Genomic DNA, 25,939 nt, shown 5'->3' with positions numbered 1-25,939 from the left:
ATAAAGACTAAAGGGAAAGATGTAGGGAAAAGAGTCTTCATTTCAACCTTTCAGAAAATTTGGTAAGGGTAAGATGATGTCAAAGGAAAAATTATTTAGGACAAAAGACATATAAAGACAGGAACTAACACAACATTAGATTTCTTCCTTCAAAGATTTCTGAAAACTTCAAAAGGGGAAGATTACTTCACAGACTGGAATGTAAGCCCAGTTGGAACTAAGGTCTATAGGGCTTTTGAGGTGTCTAATGCTAAAAATCTCAAGTTGACTCTAGTTAAAAAAAGCTGGAGAGGAGAAAGGAAAATTTTTGTTCTGGAAAAGTGTTCTTCTCTGATGCAAATAGAAATCCATCTTACAAAGGAAGAAGTAGAGATGAGTTGCCCTAATTTAGTCTTTTGGAAAGAGACAAGAAGATTATGAATTTGCTAAAAAACTTTTGTTTCTTCTATGACTTTATAAGCTATGAGATATCTTATTTTTTGTGAAAAATTTCCAAGCCCAAAGATATTCATACAAATTAACTTGAAATACTGAAATTCAGTTTTGGAAAGAAGAAGAATATAGAGAATCTGAATTTTTAAAAAGTTATATAAAAAAGAGGTCTAGTAATTAGTTGGTGCTCCATTTCAGATATTTTACCCATTTTCCTTTTTTATAGCTTTTCTGTTTGAAGAGATGGAAACATTCAAATATTAAAAGTATTCCACAATGTGTTATAAAAACAACTCCCAAGTCCCTAAGTGGAAGTAATAAACTTCCTACTACCATACTGATTAAATCAGTTCTAATCTTCTGTGAATCTAGTAATAAGAATGGAATAAACTTTTAGAATCACACTGTAAACTTCAGAAGAAAGAGAATGCCAAATATTAATCTGAAAAGCACATTTCTCATTAGCAAAGGAGTCTCTGGGTTTTTTTTTCCTTTATAATGCAGCAAAAATGATAAAAATCATAGCACATATTACTGAGTCCTTATGTAAGCTGTTCCATTTTATTATATGTTTATTATATGTTTATTATTATTATATGTTTATTATTATATGTTTATTATATGTTTTATTATATGTTTATTATTATTATATGTTTATTATTATATGTTTTTTATTATACAATTCTGTTATTCCCCTTACCACATATAGGAACAAGCATAAAGAAGTTGAACTTTGGTGCAAAGAGAATCAAATGTCCTCATTTTGTTGTTATTTAACAAATGTTTCTACATGTGAGAACTGGTTTATCTAATACAAATGAATACTAATTCTTTAATAGGATTTATAAGAACACACAGATTAAATCGGCAGAGTTCATTGTCAATCCCCTTCAAGAGTTAATTTGCTCACATAGGGACCAGATAACTCCTAGAAAGGCATTTCTTGCTCTCATCTTAATTATGGCAGCCACGTGACCCTTTTTGATGGGAAAGTAATAGAATTTTCCATTTTTTTAAGAAAAATCTTCCATTTTGATAAAAAATACTACTCTAAAATGTTATGGTTTGCTTGGTTCTATAATCTCTATAATCTCTTGTTCTGATTTAGAGTGCAAGTAAAGATTGGTCATATATTATTAAGAAAATTTAAAAAATATTATTAAGAAAACCTGATAGAAAAGGATACACCCACAAGACATCCTGAATTTATTTGAAGTCTGTGTTCTTTCACTACTACAACTGCTATAGATATGTGGAAAGCATCTATAATTCCTTTGCTGCATGACTAGTTTTAAACCAGACTATTGAAAATAAGCATTTTGGGGAGACATATGGAAATAGCAATTTTCTGGGAATATATTACTTCCTAAAAAGTCAACTATTTTTGGCCCAGAGTTTTCTCTTTAGAAGGTGAGGCACCTATTGGGAATTTATTTGGGTGAAACTGCTTTTAAAAACACCTGGAAAACAAGCACAAAAATTTAATCCCATACAAAATGCGTCTATGAATGGATAATTCACCTGGAAAGATTAATTAGCAATTTTTACTCAGCTGACAAATTCTCCTTTGTTGAAACCTAATGGTAGCTATTGAGGGGGAAGAATGTTCTTTTTATCATATCAAATTTGACTTCAAATTAACGGTGTGGAATTAAGTTGGTGTCATGTGCTTTTACTGTACTCCTAGCCTTATACTTAACTGCTAACTGAAGGGCAATCTTATATTTTCTATTTAGTTTGCCATTTGACTACCAATTGAGTTTAGATATGATGTGTCAGATTTCCTCATGCATACACTGTTTCATGCTTTATATTTTTATTACATATTACATAACACACATGGTAAATGCTAATGTTTATATTACATATTTATACCTAATATTATATTTTATATCATCCTTAAATATATTACTTCTGTAATATATAACATGTTATACCAAACATAGATAAAAGATAAAACATTGTATATAAGAAAATTTATTCTATAACTTACCATGTTCCATATTAGAATATGCTTATTACAGAGATTACATTAAACATCTTACGTGTTTCTTAACTTGGGTATTACTTAGGACGAAAGATTTGTTGAAAAGACTACAAATCAAGTTTCACCCACTATTTTCAGCCACTGCGCAAACTTATACCTTACTAAGATCACACTGCAGTGAAGTGACATTTATTTTGTAAAGCTTCAATATGTATTCTGCATTCTTTGAAGTATATTCTGAATTACGTTACTGAAATGGAACTATGATAGAAGAAGCTTAATTTGCTAACTGTGCTGGAAACTACTAGAACCACAGTAGTATTAACATAGAAGGCATAAAGGGAGTATGTAAATTTCAACAACTAGTGTAAGAAATTAACAAACTTATGGCAAAAAAAAAAACCCTAAAAATCTAAAACTGCCTATTTTCTTCATGAGATAATTATGCTGGAAATGCTAGAGGTCATTTCTAGGAGTCTAGCAAGAAGTTATTCAGTGTTGCTTTTTGTTGACAGATGGAATTTATGTTTAAAGATATCAGAATATATAATTATATCAGAAAAAGAATCTTGGAGATTCTTAAATTAGATGACAAAGGACATTTTAACTATTTTAAAATGTCATGTTACTGAGTGAAAGTCAAAGTTTCAGTTTATGGAAGCACAAAGTAAAACCCTTCAGGGAATACTTACTCTTTTCTGTTCTTTCACATACTCTATCAATTCGTCTCTTGTTCTCTTCACTGCCTCTTCCACAGCCTTTTCACTTCGCTTTTGCTCTTCTATTATTGCTGCCCTAACAGTTTCCTGTTTGTGGGAGGAAGGAAAAAAAGTCAGGGAGGTGTGCATTAGGACATGTTTGTGTCCATTTCATATAAACTTCAAACTCCTCTGCCATGGGTTCAGTTCATTCCAAAGTGTATCTTTAAACAGGAATAAGAATTTGTAAAACCTTTTAGGATGTTAGAGATTCCACAGAATTCATTTTTCTAAACTGAGTGAAAGGGAAAAGGAATGGAATAAGCCATTTATTGCAGGGAGCGCCTGACAGACTCCAATGGCTTCCTTACCAACCTTTCATTTGATGTTTACATGATTGATTGCTTTCCTGTACTTTGCACTATCCACATAAGACTTCCAACTTGTGTTTATTCTTCCAAGAACACCCTAATGCTCTAGCTGTTTTATTCACGTTTAATTTTCCCATCATACAGTAATCAAGTGTGGTCTGGGTGAAGATTTACAGCTAGTTTGGTCCTTCTGCCAGGTTAAGATGTTGAGAGCTGGACACCATGAATAAGAGGTAAAAATTCCACCCTGTGTGCTAATATTTGACATGAGGAATCTGGGGAGAAAAGTGGTACTTCCTATTTTACTGAAATTGTAATCAAGTACCTCGGAGATTTCAGAATTCAGATAAGGAGAAAAAAAGGATAAAACTGAAAAACAAGTACAATGCTTTTCAGAAAGTATATTTTCTGCCAACATAGCATATCATGGATTGGATGAATGCCATGAAATAAACTTCTTTAACTTGCACTTATCTATATAGGCAGCATCCTTCTTTTCAGGCGACCAGTTAGAAAATGCCTTGAAATTTTGTGGGAGTATTTGCTTCATTCTGTTAGTCTTGAGGACTCTTTGTAGCGAATGCTTACTTTTGTTTGTTTTTTTCCCAATTATTTTAGATATGTGTATATAACCCAGGAAATATGAAATAATATAAAGAATTTCCTGTTGTGGATACATTTACTGCAGAAAATTTGAAAATGAAGAAAATTATGAACACAAAACAATATACATACGTCATCACACTTGGGTATAAAGAAGGTGGGGCTCAAACTATACATACTATTTTCTAACTGGTATTTTACATTTAAAATATATTTTGAATACTTTAACCCAGGATACATTCCTTCATATGATTTACATTCCATTGCATGGATATGCAAGAATTTATCAGTCCTTATTCATGTGTGTTATGGTTGTTTTTAATAAAATAAAGCAGTGCTAAGCATCCATATATGTATTTTTGTGGTGCATGTTAGATATTTCTGTAGATGATTTCAAGAAGTAGAATCATTTTGGCCAAAGTATGTAATTTTTGAGTTCTCTTGTAGCTTCTGACTTTTTGTACACATTTTTGTTCAATAAGCAGTCCATGGAAGTGGCTGTTTTCTTACATCCTGGATTACATTTATTTCCATTAATGTATTGTTTTTTTTTAAAGATTTTATTTATTTTGAGAGAGAGAGAGACATAGCAAGGAAGGGAACACAAGCAGAGGGAGTGGGAGAGGAAGAAGCAGATTTCCTGCCTAGCAAGGAGCCCGATGCGGGTCTCAATCCCAGGACCCTGGGATCATGACCTGAGCCAAAGGCAGACACCTAATGACTCAGCCACCCAGGCGCCCCAGAGTCCCATTAGTTCTTTAAACCTTCACTTATTTGAGGGAGAAGGACATCTAAATTTATTCTGTATTTTAAAAAGATTATTATCTGGTATTCAGCAAGTCTCATAGAAATATTAGGAGCATCCATATCATCTTTTATCATCTGCCTGATCATATCTCCTCATTCCACTTCAATACTGGTATGCTCATAAGTTTTTTTTTTTTTTAAGACTTTATTTATTTATTTGACAGATAGAGATCACAGTAGGCAGAGAGGCAGGCAGAGAGAGAGAGAGGAGGAAGCAGGCTCCCCACCGAGCAGAGAGCCCGATGAGGGGCTCGATCCCAGAACCCTGAGATCATGACCTAGAGCCGAAGGCAGAGGCTGAGCCACCCAGGTGCCCCTGCTCATAAGTTTTTTTGGGTTCATTTATTAAAACAGACAACGAAGACACAAATCTGCTAATTCCTATAATGGCAGTAACTTTGAAAAATGGTTACCATTTTATCTTCAATCACTGAATACATTAAGCTTTAGTTCCATTGATAAAATAATAGAGTACTGTTGTTTCCTTAATTATTTGTAAAGATTAAAGTTGAAAACCTATGAAGACAAAAATGAGAACCAATAAAATTATTTAAACTAAAATCACCTATTATTAGAATTCTTACTGGTTTCACACTAATTTGAACTTTGAAAATTTTCATATTTTGGAAAGGCAAAATATATTACTAAGCCCCTGAAATATAACACATTAATAGTTCTAGAGTAGAGAGTGGGTAAATTAAAAGTATAAAAATATTCACATCAGTTCAGGTCAGGTTTTGCCAATAGTTGAGTTATAAAATCCTTAGCTTTCAGAGCTTCTGGAATTTTAGAATTGCAGATAAGAACTGTAGACCTGGATTATTTGAATGTAAAAGACAAATCCATGTCACACTAAATATCAACCAGAATTTCTATGTAGCAAGGGTCATACCAGTAAATGCGACCAGACTTGTTTGTTTGAAAGCAAAACCCTCAATTTAAACAAAAAGGATATATCCAGAAAAAACATGAAGAACTAGCTAATCTGTTCTTTCATTGGCTTTTGGGGGGTGTAGAGTTTATTATCCGCTCAATCCACATTTTTTTTTAAATTTTATTATTTATTTGACAGACAGAGATCACAAATAGGCAAAGAGGCAGGCAGAGAGAGAGAGGGATAAGCAGGCTCCCTGCTGAGCAGAGAGCCTGATGCGGGGCTCGATCCCAGGGCCTTGGGATCATGACCCGAGCTGAAGGCAGAGGTTTAACCCACCGAGCCACCCAGGTGCCCCCTCAATCCACATTTTTGAGGATCCTCTTCGCTTTCTGAGCTGATAAAGAACCATTTTCAAAAAAAGTTCCTTAATTCAACTCTCCTCTCCAGTTGAAAATTCGGTGACAGTCAAGGTTGTGAAATCCATCCTTAAAAAATACTTGCCAATAAATACATTCCTCTGACTATAATATAAAAAGTAAAGGTTAAGCCATCCATTTTCTAACCAGACCAAATTCTGAATTAGTTGGAAATAATTAGTGAATTTTATGTGCAAGTATACAAAGTGCCTGTGAATGTCTGCCTAGATGTTTTGTTGAATTACCTATGAGACATGAGGATCAGTCTAAGACAAAATATACCTCACACGGAATGAAGATTTGCCACCAGTAAGTATATTCAAATAGGCGATTATAATGAGTATTTTCCAGAATATTTTAGAATATTTATATTTATATAAAATATATATTTATAATATATATAAATATATATAATATATTTACATATTTATATTTATTATATATTTATAAAATATATATTTATATATTTAGAATGGTTATGCCACTGGAACACCGTATATTCTCTAAGGCAGGTTTCTCAGCCTCAACACGATCGATAATTCTTCCCTGGGAGGTGTGGGGGGATGTGCTGGGGTGAGCAGCATCTCTGACCTCTACTCACTAGATTGCCGCCAGCTGAGAACCACAGCTGTAAGGCCAATAGTTTGGAGGGACATCCATTTGCATATATGTTGCGATCTATCAAAATATATCAGTTATGTTTCTCATCCTATCAAATATTTTTATCTAAAATATATGTAATAAAAAATAGGATCTCTGCAAGAAATCATATCCAAATGATTACACAGCTAGTTTTTAAATGTGGAAAAAAGAGTTCTATATACTAATTTCTTTAAAAACTGAATGATTAGGAATCAGTTTCTATGCTATAACAATTAAATACATCATGATGAATATCATTTAGGGCTAAAGGTTTATGTGACATTTTATTTAAGAGTTTTAATTTCTCCTTATTGCTCAGAAGTATAGCTATGCTTTAGTTTCCATTAACCTACCATACATTTCAGTAATCATAGGATCATAAACTAATAAATGATCTGTGGTGTTTGTTCTTTTTCAGGGTAATTTAGTTAAGGATTATAAACACAGTTAAATTATTTATGGAACAAATTTCAGCAATCAACTCAATTCTAGTTTGTGGGCTAGAAACCATAGTATCAGAAATTCTCTGGGGCAACTGTGTGTTTCTTTTTTTTTTTTTAAATACACAATGTATGCATATTTCATAATTATAGATTATTTAAAATGTTGCACATGGTTGTGAAAATGTACCTTAGAAAATGAGTGTTTGAATCATGAGTCAAGTCAAGCTGCCTTACTGTTCATAAAATTGAGACTTCTACTCCTATACAAATTTATGAGTTCAAACTACAGTTCCATCAGTGCTTCTCAGACATTGATGCAAACACAAATAAAATGTCTATATTTCAAAATCCAATTACTGTGCAGTTAAGAAACTTTCACCCAACTTTCAACTGGAAGTAATTAACCTACACTGTAGTGATATGCTCAATGTAAAATATTAATAGAATAACCTAATTCTATAATGTAATGAATATGCTCAATTAAAATCATATGCTCATTGACAATATCAATATTTGATAGTATCTACCTGCATTAGGCATTTTTAAAGATGATATATGTAGAATCTCATAACATATCAGCATTAATGAGTTTTGCAGCCATTTTTCATGCTAGTGTATCTCACTCTGAACCACAATTAAGCAAAATGTTATCTTCCCCAAGGAAAATCCTATTGTCACTGGATTTATGTTATTAACAAATATTATTGGGGCATCTGGATGGCTTAGTCGGTTAAGTGTCTGACTCTCGGTTTTTGGCTCAGGTCATGATCTCAGGATCCTGAGATCGAGTCCTGTGTCAGGCTCCATGCTCAGTGGGAAGTCTGCTTGAGATTCTCTGCCTCTGCACCTCCCCCTGCTCATGCGCTCTCTCTAAAATAAATAATCATTAGATTTTGAATTTCATCAATAAAATTTGTGAAGTTTTTAATCCTCTTGTTATGTAAGCACCTACATAATATTCTTGATTAAGCCTTGATAGGCCATAAACCCTATAACTATTACTATATGATCCTCCACAGAGAAAGAATGTCAATCCCTGATTTAGGTCATGATTCTCCAAGTCAGCCACCTGGGCTGGACTCAACTGGACAGTACTTTTAGTCTTGGCTGGGGTCTTCCATGCACATGAAGTCAACTGTTGGGGCTGATGTGGCTGCCACTACTGAGTAGCCTCAGGTAGGAAGGCTTGTTTCTCCTTCTTGTGATCTCCCAAGCTCTAGCAGACTAGCTCAGGCATTGTTACCTAGCATCTGGACAGAATTGCCGAAGAATATCTTCTGATGATCCTATGTTACTACAGCCACATTATATTGGCCTGAGCGAATAAGCATTATGAACTGATTCCCAAATTCTCATCTAATTGTCCGAACATCTTCTTCTCAGTATATTCAAAGATATCAGGCCTTCTATTATGTTTATTGCATTGGAGACATATCTCGTGGACATATTTCCATACTGGATTGGTTGTTCTCTAGGTCTGTTACATAACTGTCTAATTTGGATCTCTCTCAGGTGTATTTCTGGAAATTCACTACATGGCTCTTGAACTATTTAACTCCAGCTTTCTGGATACCATTGAATTCTTCTTTCTTGGTTTACTCCTTTGTTTTGACAGAATACCTCCTGTAGGAGATTCTTGAGAAAAGGCACATGGAAAATAAAAGTTTTGGTATTTCCTTTGTCTGAAAAATGACTTTGTTCTACCCTTACCCTTAATTTATAGTTTGGCTAAGTGTGGATTTCTAGCTTGGAAATTTTTTCAGTTTTAAAGGTTTTTGAGAAGTTTGATTCTGATACCTCTTCAATTGTGTAAGTTTTTTTTCTTCTCTAAGAAGTCTTACACATGTTCTTGATCCCCGTTTCTCAGAAATTTCATGACAAACCTAGTTATAGGTCTATTTAGAAACTTAGGTCTTACAATCTCATGCTCTTCATGAAAAACTCATGTCCTTCAATTTGGGAGATTTACTTTAATAATAATAATACTAAAAATACATTATTTCTTGCATTCTATTTTCTGTTTTTCAAGAATCCTTTGATTCAGCTAATGAACCTCCTAAGCTGGCTAATTTTCTACTCTTTTCACTCCTATTTTGTTTTTGTTTTTTGAGGGTTTTTTTTTTTTTCTTTTTAATACTCTTATCTCTGGAAGACTTTTATAACTTCATCTTTTTTTTTTTTAAACTTTCTAGTACATTTTAGATTTCTAATCTTTTATTTGGCTTAAAAATAGCATCCTCTTCCTGTTTCATAGATGTAAAATCTTCTCTTACCTTTAAGAACCTTAACAAGTTTCTTTTTAACTTTCCACACTTTACAGAGTGTTTTAATCCCTGTTTTTCAGGGAAGTTATCTGTTCATACTTGACTATTTGCTCGTGTTTAAAGAGGAGAGCACTAAAATGCTGAGTAATATTTCTGTGCTTGCAGTTGTGGTTTATGGACTGTGATCTTAATAGCAGAGTAATCTGGCTCGGTTGTTTCCTTGGGGCAATTTCTGATACCAATACATTTGGTATTAGTATCAGACCCAAGGTCTTTTATCTTGGGCTGTCTAAATTCCTCAGAAAAGAATCTTCCAATTTCCTGTCTGGTTGTAGGCATTCTGAGAGCTGGGTTGGAAAAATGGCTAAGGTTCTCCGTAAGTAGTATGAAACTTTTCACCTTGCTCTCCCCCCAACCCCATGTCCACTTTGCCTTGGTTATCCCTGGTCCAGAGACCCTACATTTTATTTTTTTCCAGGGAATTAACCCAAGGTTTCTGTCAGAAGTGGAAAAAACGTGTGGGGGCCTAACTGCTTATTAAATAGACTTTCAATCTTTCCTTCTAGTTGAGTTCTCCCCTTCATTCCCACATCCAGAAGTTTCCGGTGTCACAAACAAGCCTTTAGGAGTTTCTACAATATACACTGGTCTTCTCAGTTTCTAGTTTAGGGTTCCATTTCACTAGTTTTTATTTCAGTGGAGTTTTAGAAGGGGGTGGACAAAAACACGTATACTGTCTGTTCTTTTTAACAAGATACATGTTAGGAAAAATGTATTAAACTTTTTACTTGGAAATAATTTTAGAATTACAGAAACTTGCAAAGGTAGTACAAGAGTTCTCATACACATTTTACCCAATTTCCCCTAATAGTAACATCTTACATAATTATGGTACATTTATCAAGATAAGAAATTAACATCACACTATGGTGAATGCTGTGAAATGTGTAAGCCTGATGATTCACATACCTGTACCCCTGGGACAAATAATACATTATATGTTAATAAAAATAATTAATTTTTAAAAAAGAAATTAACATCACACGATAATAATAAATAGATTATAGATTTTATTTGTATTTCACCAGGTTTTCCACTAATGTCTTTTTTCTGTTCTGGGATTAATCCAGGGTAAAATGTTGCATTCAGACATCATATCTCATTAGTCTCTTCTAATTTCTGACAGTTTCTCAGTCTTTCCTTTACAATACTTTTCAGGTATTTTGAAGAAATCTGGATTTATCTCTTTTTTTCTCATAATTAGACTAGGGTTCTGATTTGGGGGAAGAATACCACAGAGATGAAGCATACCTCTCATTATATCATATGAGGGGAGTGTGGCCTTAAACATAATTTATCACTGGCTGTGTTAACCTTGATCATTTGTTTAATATGGTATCTGCCAGGTTTTATGGCTATAAAGTTAAAACATTTTTTCCCTTTTATAATTTATTCAATTAGACATGAACAACTAAGCCCAGCCAATACTCAAGCAGAGGTGAATTACGTTTTATCTACTGGAAATGAGTGTGTATCTACATTTATTTCTAAAGATACATGATTATTTTTAGACTATAGTTTGTTCTATAGCTATAGAACTGTTCCGCATTTCTAATTCTTCTTGCTTCAGTTCTGCAATTTATATTTTTCTTGACAAGTTTTCATCTTGTCTAAGCTTTACAGCTGATTGGTACTAACTTATTTATATTGCTTATATCATGTTTAAAATCTGTATTGCATCTATTTTAGGTCACTTGATTCATTCTGACAATGTTCACTAATAAGATCTTCATCAATCTTGTCAAAGATTTGTGAATTTTATGTCTTTTTAAAGAAATGATAATATTTTGAAACTTTACAATTTACGTTGTAAATTTCTGTCATAAACTTTATTATTTCTTCCTATTTTCTCTGGATTATCCTATTCTTTCTTTTCGAACTGTATTAGTAAGTTGGGTGTTAGCCCATTCTTCTCCAGTGTTTTCTATTTTATAATACATGATTTAAGACTATGATTTTCCTCTGACGCATCAGTTAGATGTTTCTCACAATTTTAAGTAAATAATTATTTTAATAATAACTACATTATTTTTCCTTTGTGCATAGCTTTAAAAAAATTTGCACATACTGAAATGCACGAACCTTAAGTGTATGTAAAGCTCTGTGGATTTTCATATACACATACACCCATTCACCTACCACCCAGATCAAGATAAAGAGCATCTAGATATTGCAGAAAGTTCTCTCATGCTTTTGCCCACCAGAGATAGCCACTATTATAATTTCTATCAAATGCTTCAGCCATATGTGCTTTACCATGCATTTCACCCTTCCTCAAACTGGAGCAATTTATGCACTTGACACATTCCCTAGTTCACTGTAAGGTCACTGAACACAGTGGCAGTTTCATTCAGGTTTGTAATCTCTGCAAAAACTATCATTTGTCATGCTCATAGCCAGTATCTGATATGCAGTTCCCTGGATATGCCATGGTCTCTCTGGTGGAAGTCAGTTCCCCTTAGCCTCCTCCTGTGATGATCAAATGTACTCCTTCTGCACAACTCAGTCTGAGCAGCAACAACTGTAATGTTCCCTGAAATGCTTTAGACCTTCCACGTCTTTTCACAGGGTGGTGGGTTTAGCACCCCCTGTAGGTTTTCAAAGAGCAACCTATATTTTATATCTCAAAGCACTCCACAACTCACCACTGTAATAGCTGCTTTACTTATCTATCTTACCAACTTGAGATCTCTTTGAAATCAGGGATTATATTTATTACAGTTCATATTCTTTATGACTAGAACTAATATAGTATCTGGTACAGAGTACAGATGCACAATTCAAATTCATCTTCAATAAATAAGTCAATTTGTTTCTCCAATGCAAAGAAAATCTACTTAAGGTTAGGGATTGTAACTTATCTATGTGTTCCCCAGAGCAACTGTGTGGTGGGAGCACCCTAGAGTAAATCTTTCCAAATTTTCTCAGTTCACAGTTCCCTTGTTGCCTCAATAATTTTTTCTACTGTGCCCTCCAGGCCAAAAGAAATACCTAATTATTTCATTTACTAACTGGTTAGGTCATAACACAGCAGCCATTTGAAAAGATGATATACAAAAACTGAAACACAAATACTTTAATTTCATCTTTAACCCAAATTCCTTATTCATAAGAGTTCTGTACATAGCAGGAATTGCATAGCTTCCTGGCATAAGATCAGACAATGACACTCTCACTTCCTGTTCCACAGGGATATTTGCATGATACTTGCTTTTTATCACAGCAACCCCCAAACCTAACGTCACTATGACATGATGTACTAGAAAGGAATGTAAGACAAATTAGTATTGCCAGCCTAGTAGTTTACCTGGTTTCCAAAAGATCCCAAGTATCTGTGTGTTGCCCTCTAATACTGAAAACACCCTGCAGCACCCAGGGCACCTAGAGGCAGCTGGGAAACTATGGCCTTCCGTAATCACAATAAATCTCCACTCACTCACTGTTTATTATTCTTAGCACTCAGTGACGTGTTAAAATGACAAAGGTGGTTAAGATGGTTGTAATAATAATAATAATAATAGTACTAGTAACATATCAAAACACCGGCAGCCATCTGGGCAACAACACAGACTATGTTCTAGACACTACACGAAGTAAGTGAATGAACTTCAGCTGGGTCTTTATTGATGACTCATCAATGATACTTATAATTAAAGTTTCTGGGCCCTAACAGAGATCTGTGTGAAAGACACAGGAAAGTTAAGCAAAATATAATGTAAAAAGTGCTAAAATAAAATCACAAAGGCAATGATAATTTGGTGTTTAAAGTTAATAAGATAGTGATGTATGCGTACTTCCATTTCATCCCCAGAATCAGTTTCAGAGGCTCATATACACAGCTATGTACACACAATATAAATATTTTAAAAGGGGTTTTACAGTAATTATTTCTAAGAGAGCATTTTCAATGACTATAAGAGTGGCCGATTTCCAGAATGTTAGTAATTAGTTATAAATCTGTGGAGTTGGAAATTGCCATGTAACTATAATGACACGAAAGTCAAACAAATCCCTAAACCAAAAAAATGACAGTAGAAATTATATTTTCAATATATACATTCATCTTCCACCCAATCCATTCGTCAAAATCCTGGATAAAAATGGTATCCTTTTTGCTAGATAAATTGTGATTTGGTAGCTTTATACTGTACTGAGTTAAATTTTTTTTTTTTACCTACTACTTCTTTTTTTTTTTTTTTACTTTTTTTTTTTCTTTAAGATTTTATTTATTTATTTGACAGAGAGAAATCACAAGTAGGCAGAGAGGCAGGCAGAGAGAGAGGAGGAAGCAGGCTCCCCGCCGACCAGAAAGCCCGATGCGGGGCTCGAACCCAGGACCCGGGATCATGACCTGAGCCGAAGGCAGCGGCTCAACCCACTGAGCCACCCAGGCGCCCCTTACCTACTACTTCTAACATATACCCCCCCGCCAATTAAACAGAAAAAAACTCATTTTATGATAGTCCTTCAAACAGGTGAAGAATGTTACCATACCTTTATTCTTTTCTTCTCTCAACTAAATATTCCAATACCTTCTATAGTTGTGACAAGGTTTCCTGCTCTGTTACTCATCTGCCCACAATACTTTTTTACATGATATTTATAGTGTCTGAAGCTGTTGCATAAGTCTATCTCAGTTTTCATTTTAAAACGTTTCCTAGGGCCTCATAGCAACTCTGTAAAGCAGGTATTATTAATCCCACTTTACGGATCTGAAAATGGAGTCTCATACATTTTTAAAAAGTGGTCAAGGTTACTTCAGTGCAGGCTAGGACTCACACCCAATCCCACCTACTTCTTAGCATATTTATTTTGGTAATCAGTTATTCTTTTGATCACAGGGTAACAGAAAACTCACGAACTGACTTTAAAAAGAATTTGCAGTCTCACATGAAAGAACTAAGGGTAAGCTTCCATTAGTGTTCAAGCGATGTGATCAAGGATGCAAATTTCTCCATTTCCAGTTCTTAGCTCTGCCTTTGGGGTAGGATCCATTCTCACAATAGTTCTACACATATGGATCCATTCTCACATAGTTCTACACATAACCCCCAAGGGGGTTATTAACACTTCCAAGGATTTTTCCCATTTTTTTACTGTGAATGACAGTGTTTATATATCTGAGGAAGCAAGTTCCAAAATGGAGCCTTACAGCCTTGACTCAGAAAATGTGTGAATTCTTAGAACCTGCTAACATAAGGGTAGGACATAATCATTATAAGCCTAAGTAAATAAGGGTTTATGCCTAAAATTAGAAAGTAGGTTAAATCTCACCTAAACCACATGGCTAAGAGATAAAAAGTATCACTTTGGGAAGGGAGGAACAGTTGCTAAGGGGACACCAGTAATATCTAAGATGATCTCATTCTGATTTGGAAATATCTCTCTTAAAACATGGATATGGAAATGAATGCAATGCTTCCATTGGACCAGTGAAAGAAAGTATACGACTTTATCTAAGAATTCTATTTGGACTCATGCATCCACTCATCACTTTACTGCAAATCTATACAAGCTGTTCAAAGTAATCCTTTGCTGAAGCTAAAAGTAATCACTCTTTTTTTTTTTTCTCCCTGATTACTATTTCCTTGAATAACAAGAATCATGTTAGTTTGGCACCCCACAGACAATCTGATTAATATGTTTTTAAAGGATGACAACACCCAAAGCACTGTTTTTGGTGACCCCACTTTTGGTAAAATGTATCACTTAAAGGCAGCCAAAACTCTAAAAGAGCTAAATTGTATTGATGGAGATCAAGTACATTTTTAAAAGATTAATATGTCTCCTTAAAACAATGTTGGTTCTATACCATCTTATAACCTACTGCAGTTTTCAAGACTCAACTCCTACTTCTGGGTTGCTTAAATCTAGGGGAGAAAACAGAGAAACAGAATCTTTAAATATAATATGCCTGGGTAGTGGTATAGTTATATACTGAATGTCAAAGAAGAAGAAAGAACACTGATTTAATCTAAGAAATGTAAAAAGAAGTTTTCTGGAGGAAAAAAAAAAAAGCTAAGTTATTAGATATGAGTGGGTTTTGCAAGTTAGGAAAGTGATGGTATTCTAGGCTGAAGGTACAGTGTGACTAAGGCCCAATGCCATCAAACAGCATGATATGAATACCAGCAGTTTGGTACTAAAAGCACGAAATGTGAAGGAGAATGGCAGCAGATGAACTGAATAAGTAGGGACCGGGTCACTGAAAGTTTCTATTTCATGTGCTCAAAGATTTATAGTGCATGCTAACCAGCTTGAACGTGATCCTATAGGCTATGGGGAGACACTGAAGAATTTAAAGTTCATTCATTTTTTTATTCCAAATTGAAAGGGGACAAAACTGGAAGCCAAGAAATCAATGTAGGTGGTCAAGGTAAACAACCAGAACCACGATGAAGTCAGTGATGGCGGGCCGGAGGTGTACACTTAAGGATTCTCTCAGGTAAAATGGAAAGGTTTTAATGTATCAAAATGGGGTTGAGAGAGGGAGAGCTTAGGAAAATCTCCAGTTGTCTGGACTGGGCAACTTGGTAGATATCTCACTGAATGAAAATAGGAAATATAGCAGGAGGGAAAGGTCTTCTTGAGAGATGAGAAGATAATTGATGCACTATTTGTTACTTGTCCCTAAGTGCAATAATTTTGAAAAAAAATGTGATTAAGGGGCGCCTGGGTGGCTCAGTGGGTTAAAGCCTCTGCCTTCGGCTCAGGTCATGATCCCAGGGTCCTGGGATCGAGCCCCACATCGGGCTCTCACCTCAGCAGGGAGCCTGCTTCCTCTTCTCTCTCTCTCTGCCTGCCTCTCTGCCTACTTGTGATCTCTGTCTGCCAAATAAATAAATAAAATCTTTAAAAAAAATGTGATTAAGATTTTACCTTTAATTAACTAGGTGGCTATCAAAGTTTTACAAATAAAAACTTTCAAACAAACTAATGAATCAAAGCTCAGTAAGTCAATACAGAAAAATTATTTCAGTGTTGTGAAATTATCTGGCCTAAGCTAAAATAGAAATGCTATTTCCTTTTTTAAAAGAAGGGTCAGGTGGCAATGCTGAATTTCTTAAAGAAAATTTAACCACTGATTGTAATGTTTGTGGCTTTGGGGGAAACATAACCCCAAATTACAGTGGCTGTGGTTATAAACTATTATGAAGAGCTTCTAACGTCAGACATCGTTTAAGTGTCTGTATGCCCTGGAGTCCTTTTACAGGACTTTGCTAGAACAGCAAAATTAATGACTCCTCTTTTTGCCCTTTTTGGTGTCAGTAACAAATGTACTTTCCTTTTGTTAACAATTTTCAAGGGACACAGAATTCATTTACTATGAAAACCAAAAAACTCAGAGTCATTAACTTTCTTCTGAATATTTCAGGAAAAAAAAAAAAAAGCCCACTCAATCCACACTCTGACTTAGTCTTAATTTATGATGAAGGCCAAACAAAATTATCTCTCAAATCAATTCAGAGAAATATGTGCCCCAATCCTTAGGAACTGCATTTTCTGTCATAGTTTAACATTATCTCTTCGGTTAGTGCCAGTATTAACACAGAGAAAATCTACAGGTAAATTATAAAGCCAAAGCTCTTTGTCTTCCTTACTTTTGTCAGAGTAATTTTAGTTACTTAAGTTTATACTGTTTTTCCCTTTGCAGAACTCCATCTTTTCCTTATTTCTAGTGTGACTTAGTGGTCAAAATTGCTAATTGCTATTAATTCTGTTTTATTTTTAGATGAAATAAATTTTAATTCTTTTAATTAACTTTGAGTGCTATGGAATGACCTGAATCTTAAAATTAAAAAGATGGCTTCCTAGCTTTGATAATGTCAGTATTCAAACAGTCTATAGTCCCCCAGACAGTATTCTTCAGGCTGTACGGATACAAGAGATTAGGGAAGAACGAGGGGAAGGAATGCATGCTGGCCTCTGAAACCAGACAGGTGGTGGGCAGAGACTGGTAGGAGCTGCTGTTTAGACTCATAACCCTGAGCTTCCTAGAAACTGGAAGGAAGCTCTGGCCACTAAATCTGCGTAGCAGTGTGATACAGAAAGCACCAGTAACTTCAACACCTTTACAATATTCCTTGAAATATAACCCTCCTAAGTATGAGACTATTTCCACTGTTACACAGTTAATCTGACGTGGCCATATTTTTCCTAGTAGAAGATGGTTACATTCAGTGAGAGAATGTCATATAGAGTCCCGCCCATCCAGAAAATTTTTGTTTTTTATGTATTTGGCTTTGACACCATCTCTATGGTTATTAATCCCAAGTTTTGATCTCCAGCCCTAACAACACACCTGAACTCCAGACACAGAAGAATACACTTCTAACTGCTTACTCACCATTTCCTCTAGGATTATGAATAGGCACCTCAAATTTAATATGCACAAATTACATTATTTATCCCCATGAAACTCAAACCTCCTCACCATCTCAAATTGCCATATAGCCAAGAATTTATTCTGGTAGTTATTTGTTTAAAAAAAAAAGTTTTATTAAAGTAGTATTTATATACAGTAAGAAGACGCATCACCATAAAATATATAATTTGGTAAAACATCAAATGTAATCGTCACAATTATGATTAAAATATTTCTATCACTTTCAAAAAGTACCCCCCCAACAACTCCTGATTTCTTTCCTCTTAAATCAGTTTTGCCTTCTTCAAAACTTCATACAAGTAGAATTGTAACATGTAAATTTTTTGAGTCTGGCTTCTTCCTTAATTTCCTTATCTAAATAAAACTTCTACCACCCATTCTCAGTGAAACACATAACCCTTTCCACCGTTCATATCACTATATGGAATTGCCCTATTCACTGTAAGTCTTTTTCGACTTGGGTGTAAGTTCCATGAATGCCTAGGGACCTTGTCTATCTTCTTTGATGCTGCATGCCCAGAACCTCCAACAGAGCTGATGCATGGTAGATACTCCATAAATATTACTGATAAATAAAGAAAGGATAAATAGCCCCTTTGAGTTTTTGTGGCTGAAATTACCTATAGATGAAATAACCATTGAGAGCAATGTGTGCTTTATCCTGAGATGAGAACAGTGGGAGAGGGAACAGCGCAGGTTACTGCCTTCTCAGTAACGCCCTCTGATCTGAGTACAGCCTGTTATCTCTTCTAAGGAGTTACACAATCTAAGATTTAATTTCTGTATTTGTAAAAGAGGAGATATCGTTTCTGCCTCTTGTGAGTATTATATGAAATCACACATGAAAAAACCAGGAGAGAACGGTCTGGTACTTAGAAGTGAATTAGTGACCTTGCTACTGTTAAAAGTTCTTGTCGTCCCCACCACCACTACCACTCTTATTATATTACTATTTCCCGCAGCCAGAGCTGAGGAAAGACTTCCATAAAAATGGGTTTTTAGGGCGCCTGGGTGGCTCAGTGGGTTAAGCTGCTGCCTTCAGCTCAGGTCATGATCTCAGGGTCCTGGGATCGAGTCCCGCATCGGGCTCTCTGCTCAGCGAGAAGCCTGCTTCCCTCTCTCTCTCTCTGCCTGCCTCTCCATCTACTTGTGATCTCTCTCTGTCAAATAAATAAATAAAATCTTTAAAAAAAAAAAATGGGTTTTTAGCTAGCAGCCTAAAATACTTGTAGAGAATAAAGCCAGGTAAGTGAAACATAAACACAGAGAACTATTATTGTTTTCTGTTAAAGTTAAAAGAGACAATGACACTCTGTCAACTTTTGCAATATCTAACATTCCAGGTATTTCCCTAAAAGTAATAACAAGGACATTAAATACAAATCTGAAACTCACAGTTAAAATCCCATGATTATAAGGGTATGGACAAGCTCAAGAGGCAGAATTTCACATTCCTATCACTAGAAGCCTAGGGGTAAAGTCTATTTATAAACTATATTTCTGGTCCTGCAACTTAGGTAACTTAGGATAATTAATTAAGGAGTTTTTTTACAAACCAAACTGTAGTACTTTATTGCTTTTTCCAATTTGCCTTTTTATGGAATTAATGTTGATTAATTAATGAAATGATGTCTATGTATTTACTTGAGAATTTTGGGTGAATACAATTAAGTCTTGTAAGTCATCCTCCTGAGTTAATTGTATGATATTTTGGATCCTGATATTTAAGGACAATGATTAGTTTTCTGGAACACATTCTATAAGCTACATATTAGGCTAGGGCCTCCACAACATAAATATGATTGAGACACTTAGGAAATTCTCAGTTCAGTGGGAAGGTCAGTCAAATAAGTAGGTATCTGAATTTGATATATGGTGTAAAAGAATTATAAACTGCAAGATAGGAGGTTAGGGCCTTTTCCCCTCCAACAAATGAAAAGTACTCTCTGAGTTGGAAGGAAAATAAGCATACACCCATGTATCTGCAATCTTGTTTTTACAACAAAGAGGGGCACTTTTAAAAACAGAGCAGTCCTTCAACAATTTCTAGTGCTAGTTTATGAAGAGCATACATACACATAATGTGTAAGATGAGGAGGCTTATAAATCTGGAGAAATGATCTCCTTTAATTCTTTTAACATATTTATACTAGCAGATTTGTCCTTGTTTAGTCCAATATCAACGTATCTCCCATTGACTGCTTTGGTTTTGCTGCACATGAGCCATACCTTCCTGTTTCTTTGCCTATCTCTTACTGTTGATAAAAATGGACATTAAAATAATATAATATAGCAACTCTAGAAATCAGATCTCTTTCAGCTCCCAGGAGTCATTGTTCTTGTTGTTATTTGTCTAGTAACTTTCCTGACCTAATTCTGCAAAGTCTGTATTTTTTGTCATGTATAGCCACTAAGGTCTCTGCTGAGTTACCCAGGTAGTCAGCAAATAATTAGATAGTGAATACCTTGCATTAGATAAGTGATCCATCATTTTCCCGGGGAGTGTGGGTGCTGGGTAACACCTTTAACACTGTCAGTTTACAATTCTGTCTTAGCCTTCACTTTTTGCTTGAACAGAATCAAAATCAGTCAGTGGTGAGAGATTAGGGTATTCTCAGGTCTTTCCTGGGCAGGTGCACAACCTAGTGCATGTGCATGGCCCTCAAGAAATCCAGGATTATTTTTTAAAGTTGGAGCTTTTCAAAGCCACCTATAATAATCACATTTCCCAAATGTCCCTTTTAAGTTTTTTGGCCAGGCTTGTTTGACCAAGTGGTATTTCTGTCTCAGGCACAGGTTAAACAATTGCCACTTACTGTTTTTCACAAACAGTATGAGGATAGGGCTCTCCTAATACGTAAGCTCTAAGCAAATGGGGACACTCTGGGAAGCTATCAGATAGGTCAAACCAATTCCCTGGAGAAAGGTTTTTTGTTTTTGTTTTTGTGGAGCTCCAAATTTAGCCTGCCCATTCCAGTGGCTTCTACACTGCTGTTTTTCATAGCTATCATTGTTGTGAAGCTACTACTTTTTAAATCTACTATGCAACTAGAGAAAAGAGGGTGGGAGTAAAGCAAGCTAAAATCTACGAATCTTGCTGTTCTTAGTGAGCTTTAACTATTTTTGCTGAATAAAATACTCCTTGGGTTACTGAAACCTTTGGTTAATATTCAGAGTTCTGAAAAAGTTGATTTTGACAATTTTGCTAGTGTTATCATTCCCTCTATGGAGAAGGTAATTTGCAGAGATCTTTAGTCTATCATTCCTGAAGTGCTTAGACTCTCCATTTCTAAGAATATCAGTATTTGTTCAATTGCTTTTTAGTACATTAAGTTTGCAAGTTTGAACATTTAATCTACCTGGAATTCGTTTTAGTGTACAAAGCCCAGAAAGAAATGGGTGTCCAATTACAATTATTTTCAATCTTTTCTGGGTTAATTAGTAAGATACTTTTGAGAATCTAATTAAAAACTATGGACCATTTCTGCAGAAAAGTCTATACATTTACATTGTTTTGCATAATTTCACAGACTTGTATGGGCCCCTTTCCATGCAACTCAGATTAAAACCCATGATTTGCTATTTGCTACAGTAACTTATCCTACCTAAATTATAATATCATCTTTATAGATTTATGAATTACAGAAAATTTTACATCCTTCTATATTCCAAACTAATCCATTGGTCTAACTGCTCTGTATCCATAACAGTACCATACAGTTTTAATTACACCAATAATCTTTCTGCCGCAGAGCCTTAGTACTTGCTATTCCCCTGCCTGAAACATTCTCTCCCCAACTAGTCACAAAGTAAACTCCTCACTTCCATGCAGGCCTCAGGTCAAATGCTGACTCCTTAGAGTCCTTACCTGACTACCCTGTTTAGGTTCCCTGACTCTCTAGATGTTACCCAGCTTCATTTTAATTCATGACACTGATCACTATTTCATATTATGCTTTAATACTTTCCTATCAGTCTTCTTCACAAGAAGGCAGGCAAGTTGTTGATTTTTTTTCTTACTACTCCATCACCAGAAATAAGTACAGTCCCTGGAAGATGGCAGGAAGTCACTCCAATTATTAATGTGAAACACTGAAAAGTAAGTTTGACCATGTCAATTTGCATGCTTACCCTACTGGCCTAAATAAACCAAAGATATGAACTTTATATGGCTCCCAAGAGAAGTAATTTGTCAATTTTCTAAACTAGAACTATGAATCTCTAAGGAGCTAATGGAATGACAATTGTTTGGTTGTAGTTTCTTAACTACAACTACATGAAAACGAAAGCAGCTATTTAAGAAGATAGAATACACTTGACATTACGACCTCACATTTGAAAGCCTGAGGGTTAACCGGAAACATTGTTTTTCTGCTATTTATGTTCTCTGTTCAATTCCCTTAGCCACAAAGCAGTTAAGCACACACAGACACACATACCACACACACATACTCACTTTCTCACATGTACCTAAAACATGCAAACATTTGGAAGAAAATAAATACAATGCATTTATTCATGACAGGCTTGGATTATCTTCACAGTACTCTGAAACTGTGGCAAACAGATGTTAAAGTATATCATATATTATAGTTTTTTCTGTAGGCAAGAATGCTCCCAACAAACCAGCAGAGAATTATGCCCTTTATGATATATACTTTTCTGTTGGAGTGATGAACATGTGCGGATTTATTCATGCACTCTTGCCCAAGTTCATGGTGACTAACAGTCCACATCTATGTGAGGTTAGAGGAGTGGTCTGTGGCCACAAAAAGTTTTAAGTAAATGCTCCCAAATCAGAATTTAACCAAAGATCGTGACCTTACCAGCATCAAATTCCAACCAACTGACAATTAAACATCTTATAAACAATATGTGCTCAATATGTAATCAATGATACTAACAACAGAAGAATTACAAAGTAATCATTACTCTAACAGAAAAAAGCAAAGAAATAATAAAATAAGATCTGTCACTACACTACTGTTTTCTTATAACAAATACTACATAAAGATCTGTTTAATTTTTATAACAAATGGGTGACTATGTGCTTGACAATAAATTTAAGTGACATTTTTTAAAAAGTGCATAACATTTATCCTGGATATTAAAAGCATTGACATTTTTAAGGCTTCATGAAGATTAGCTAACGAATTGTAAGAAAGTCTTCTAGGTTGTTTGGTAAATGTTAGTCGCTTTAGCTATATTTATAATGCATGACTGAATAAACAATGGTAGGGTATATAATACTTTTATCATGGAAAACAAAGACTTCTACAAATGTATTTTTTGCTCTTTACACTTCTTTAAGGGGAAATTTATTCAGGTATTTCAGTGCCTCTGTTACAAAAAGACTAAAAATATGGAAAATAGAGCCATGCAAATTCAATTATGGAAAATGAAAGTACTGTAGTTTTTAACTGTTCACTTAAGTAGACAAAAGTTATTTTGTATGTAGGCCATACTTGTTGATATATAATACTGTTTATGAAACCACAGGGATCATGTGTGAAGTCCTACTAATAATCAGTATCAGCTATGGATATACAGATACATAAATCAGACATTATTAAAAGAATCAAACTGCTTTCTACCTATGTATATTATTTTGCATTGATTGTGTGTGCATACTTATGTATTTGTGAAAAAAGAAAAAATTAAACCAGAGTTTTGTGTAGTTGCAATAACTAAACATAAGTTTGGATTCTGACTTTTTTAAAAATGGTAAAAGATAAAATTATAGGATTTTCAATATCAGAAAGTAGAAATACACTGATACATTAAAAATTATTAGTTTAAAATATTACTATCAAAGGCAAAATAATTAATACTGGTATGTCCACTACGGTGATTTTAAGATAAAATAATAATAAGGAAACTTCATTTTGAGAAAAATAAGGAAAAAGAAAGTATTTACAAAGAGTGAATTTTACTAACCTGACTTATTTTTCTTTGTTCTTGTATAGCTTTTTGAATTGCCTGAGATACTTTTTCTTGATCTTTTGCATGCTCAGTCTTCCATAACTCCCTTTCTTCAGCATGAGCTTTTTCCAAATTTTTTCTTTCTTCTTCTACGGCTTTTAAAACTGCATCCTTCATTGCTTCTTTCTCAAGCTTCAAAACAAATAATGACTCAAATGAAAATATTTGAATGAGTGACTGCATAAATCCTTGAATAAGAAAGATTTGGGTTAACCTAAAAGGTACAAAACTTGAATTCTATAGGGTTTAGTTCTGACGCTGTTGTTTTTATCCATACTTAATAATTGGTGTAAAAATCAAATCAATTACTTGTTTTTGTACAAATATTCATACATTATTTCCAAGGCACATCTAAACTTCACAGAAACTAAGCCTTAACTTAAAGTAGAAGTTTTCAAACTATTTGGTCTTAGAATCTCTTTACATTCTTAAAAATTATGGAGTACTTCAAAGAGCTTTTGTTTGTGCTGGTTGTATATATTATGATCACTGTATTAGAAACTCAAACCAAGACAAAATAAAAATATTTACTAATTTTATAGTAACATTAAATGCACTGTATATTAATGAATATCTTTTATGAAAAAATAACTATATTTTCCAAAATGAAGAAGTGAGAAGAAAATCTGTGGACCTCCTTAATATTTGACTTAATAGAAAACAACTAGGTTCTCATATCTGCCTTCTGTATTAAATCTGTAGTAAGGCTTTTGGTTTAAGGACATAAAGAAAACTCAGTCTCACACTGATATGGAGTAGAAAAGGGAGGAGTACTTAGTAGCCAGTTTGGATCTTTGTAGATATTGATGGTTCCATATCAAAATTTTAACACAGGATAGTTTTTTTTTTTTAAGATTTTTAAAAATTTATTATTTGATAGGGAGAGAGACAGCAAGAGAGGGAACACAAGCAGGGAGAGTGGGAGAGGGAGAAGCCGGCTTCCCACTGAGCAGGGAGCCCGATGCAGGGCTGAATCTCAGTACCCTGGAATCATGACCTGAGCCGAAGGCAGATGCTTAATGACTGAGCCACCCAGGTGCCCAACATGGGATAGTTCTTAAAGGCTAGCTGCAATAGGGAAAATCATATAGTTGCAATGAAATTTTTGTATTCTGCCACATTTTCTTTTCTTGCACTTTAAATGAGTCCTTTATGCATGAATTTCTTAAGCATTTTTATTTGGAAAATATTGATTCAGTATACTATGCATCTCCTCTAGAATTTGACACATTTCATTATATCATAACAAAAACAAAGGTCACATTTGTTAATATCACCATCAATCTCATCAGAAAAGCCTTTAAGTATCTGAAAGTAGATACAAATTTTTCAAAATTCTAATTTTGTTTTAAAGCTCAACTTTTATCATGGGCAACAAAAACAATTTTCTGGAGATGCTGGGCTCACTCTGTTTACTTTGGAGAAAATGTCTGCCAAATAATAAAGTCTGCGTAACCCCTGTTATTCAGTAAAATGGTTTTCCATGAAAACTATTGACTTCAGTTGCAACTCAAACAGGAGAATTTCTCTCAAGAAAACCATCATACTTTGGGATGTAGTAATGTCTATGGTCCTCCCACTTTTGATGCCCACCCTTTTCTCTTTCTTCCAGTTGGCCAAATTTGAGACAAGTTATCAAAGTGAGTTACCATTTTCTGAACTCCTGTTTTACTCTATAATTCTTCCCTGAAACTACTCTCTTACTATGCTTACCAAAGCTCTCCATTTTGTTAAATCCAAATAACATGTTTTGTTTTTTTGTTTGTTTGTTTTAATCCCTACTTTTCTTGACATCAAAGTAACCTCTTACATCGCTGACTATTTCTGTTTTCCTTTTCTTGGTTTGCATAACAGCATGCTGCTTTTATTTCTACTTATATGGCTGACTCTGTTCAGTTCTTTGGAACTTTCTCCTCTCTCTCGATTTTAAATTTTGGAGTTCTTTCAGGGTTCAGGCCTAGTACCACTTGT

The 25,939-nt window shown here is 34.5% G+C and overlaps 1 protein-coding gene across 6 annotated transcripts in view; it reads right to left on the bottom strand.

The window, feature by feature from the left end:
• The window catches only part of CCDC91 (coiled-coil domain containing 91), a 377,326-nt gene that overhangs the window by 90,964 nt on the left and 260,423 nt on the right, over window positions 1-25,939 (bottom strand). For all 6 annotated transcript variants that reach the window (XM_047741685.1, XM_047741684.1, XM_047741683.1 and 3 more), the window contains 2 exons: window positions 23,924-24,100; window positions 3,112-3,225 (listed from right to left, as the gene is read on the bottom strand). In XM_047741685.1, the coding sequence (XP_047597641.1) occupies window positions 3,112-3,225; window positions 23,924-24,100 (291 nt within the window). The remainder of the gene's footprint in view (window positions 1-3,111; window positions 3,226-23,923; window positions 24,101-25,939) is intronic.

Source organism: Lutra lutra, chromosome 8 (genome assembly GCF_902655055.1).
Source record: "Lutra lutra chromosome 8, mLutLut1.2, whole genome shotgun sequence".
NCBI classification, from domain to species: Eukaryota; Metazoa; Chordata; class Mammalia; order Carnivora; family Mustelidae; genus Lutra; species Lutra lutra.
Note: the sequence above shows the minus strand (reverse complement) of the source record. Positions and strands in the feature narration are given on the sequence as shown.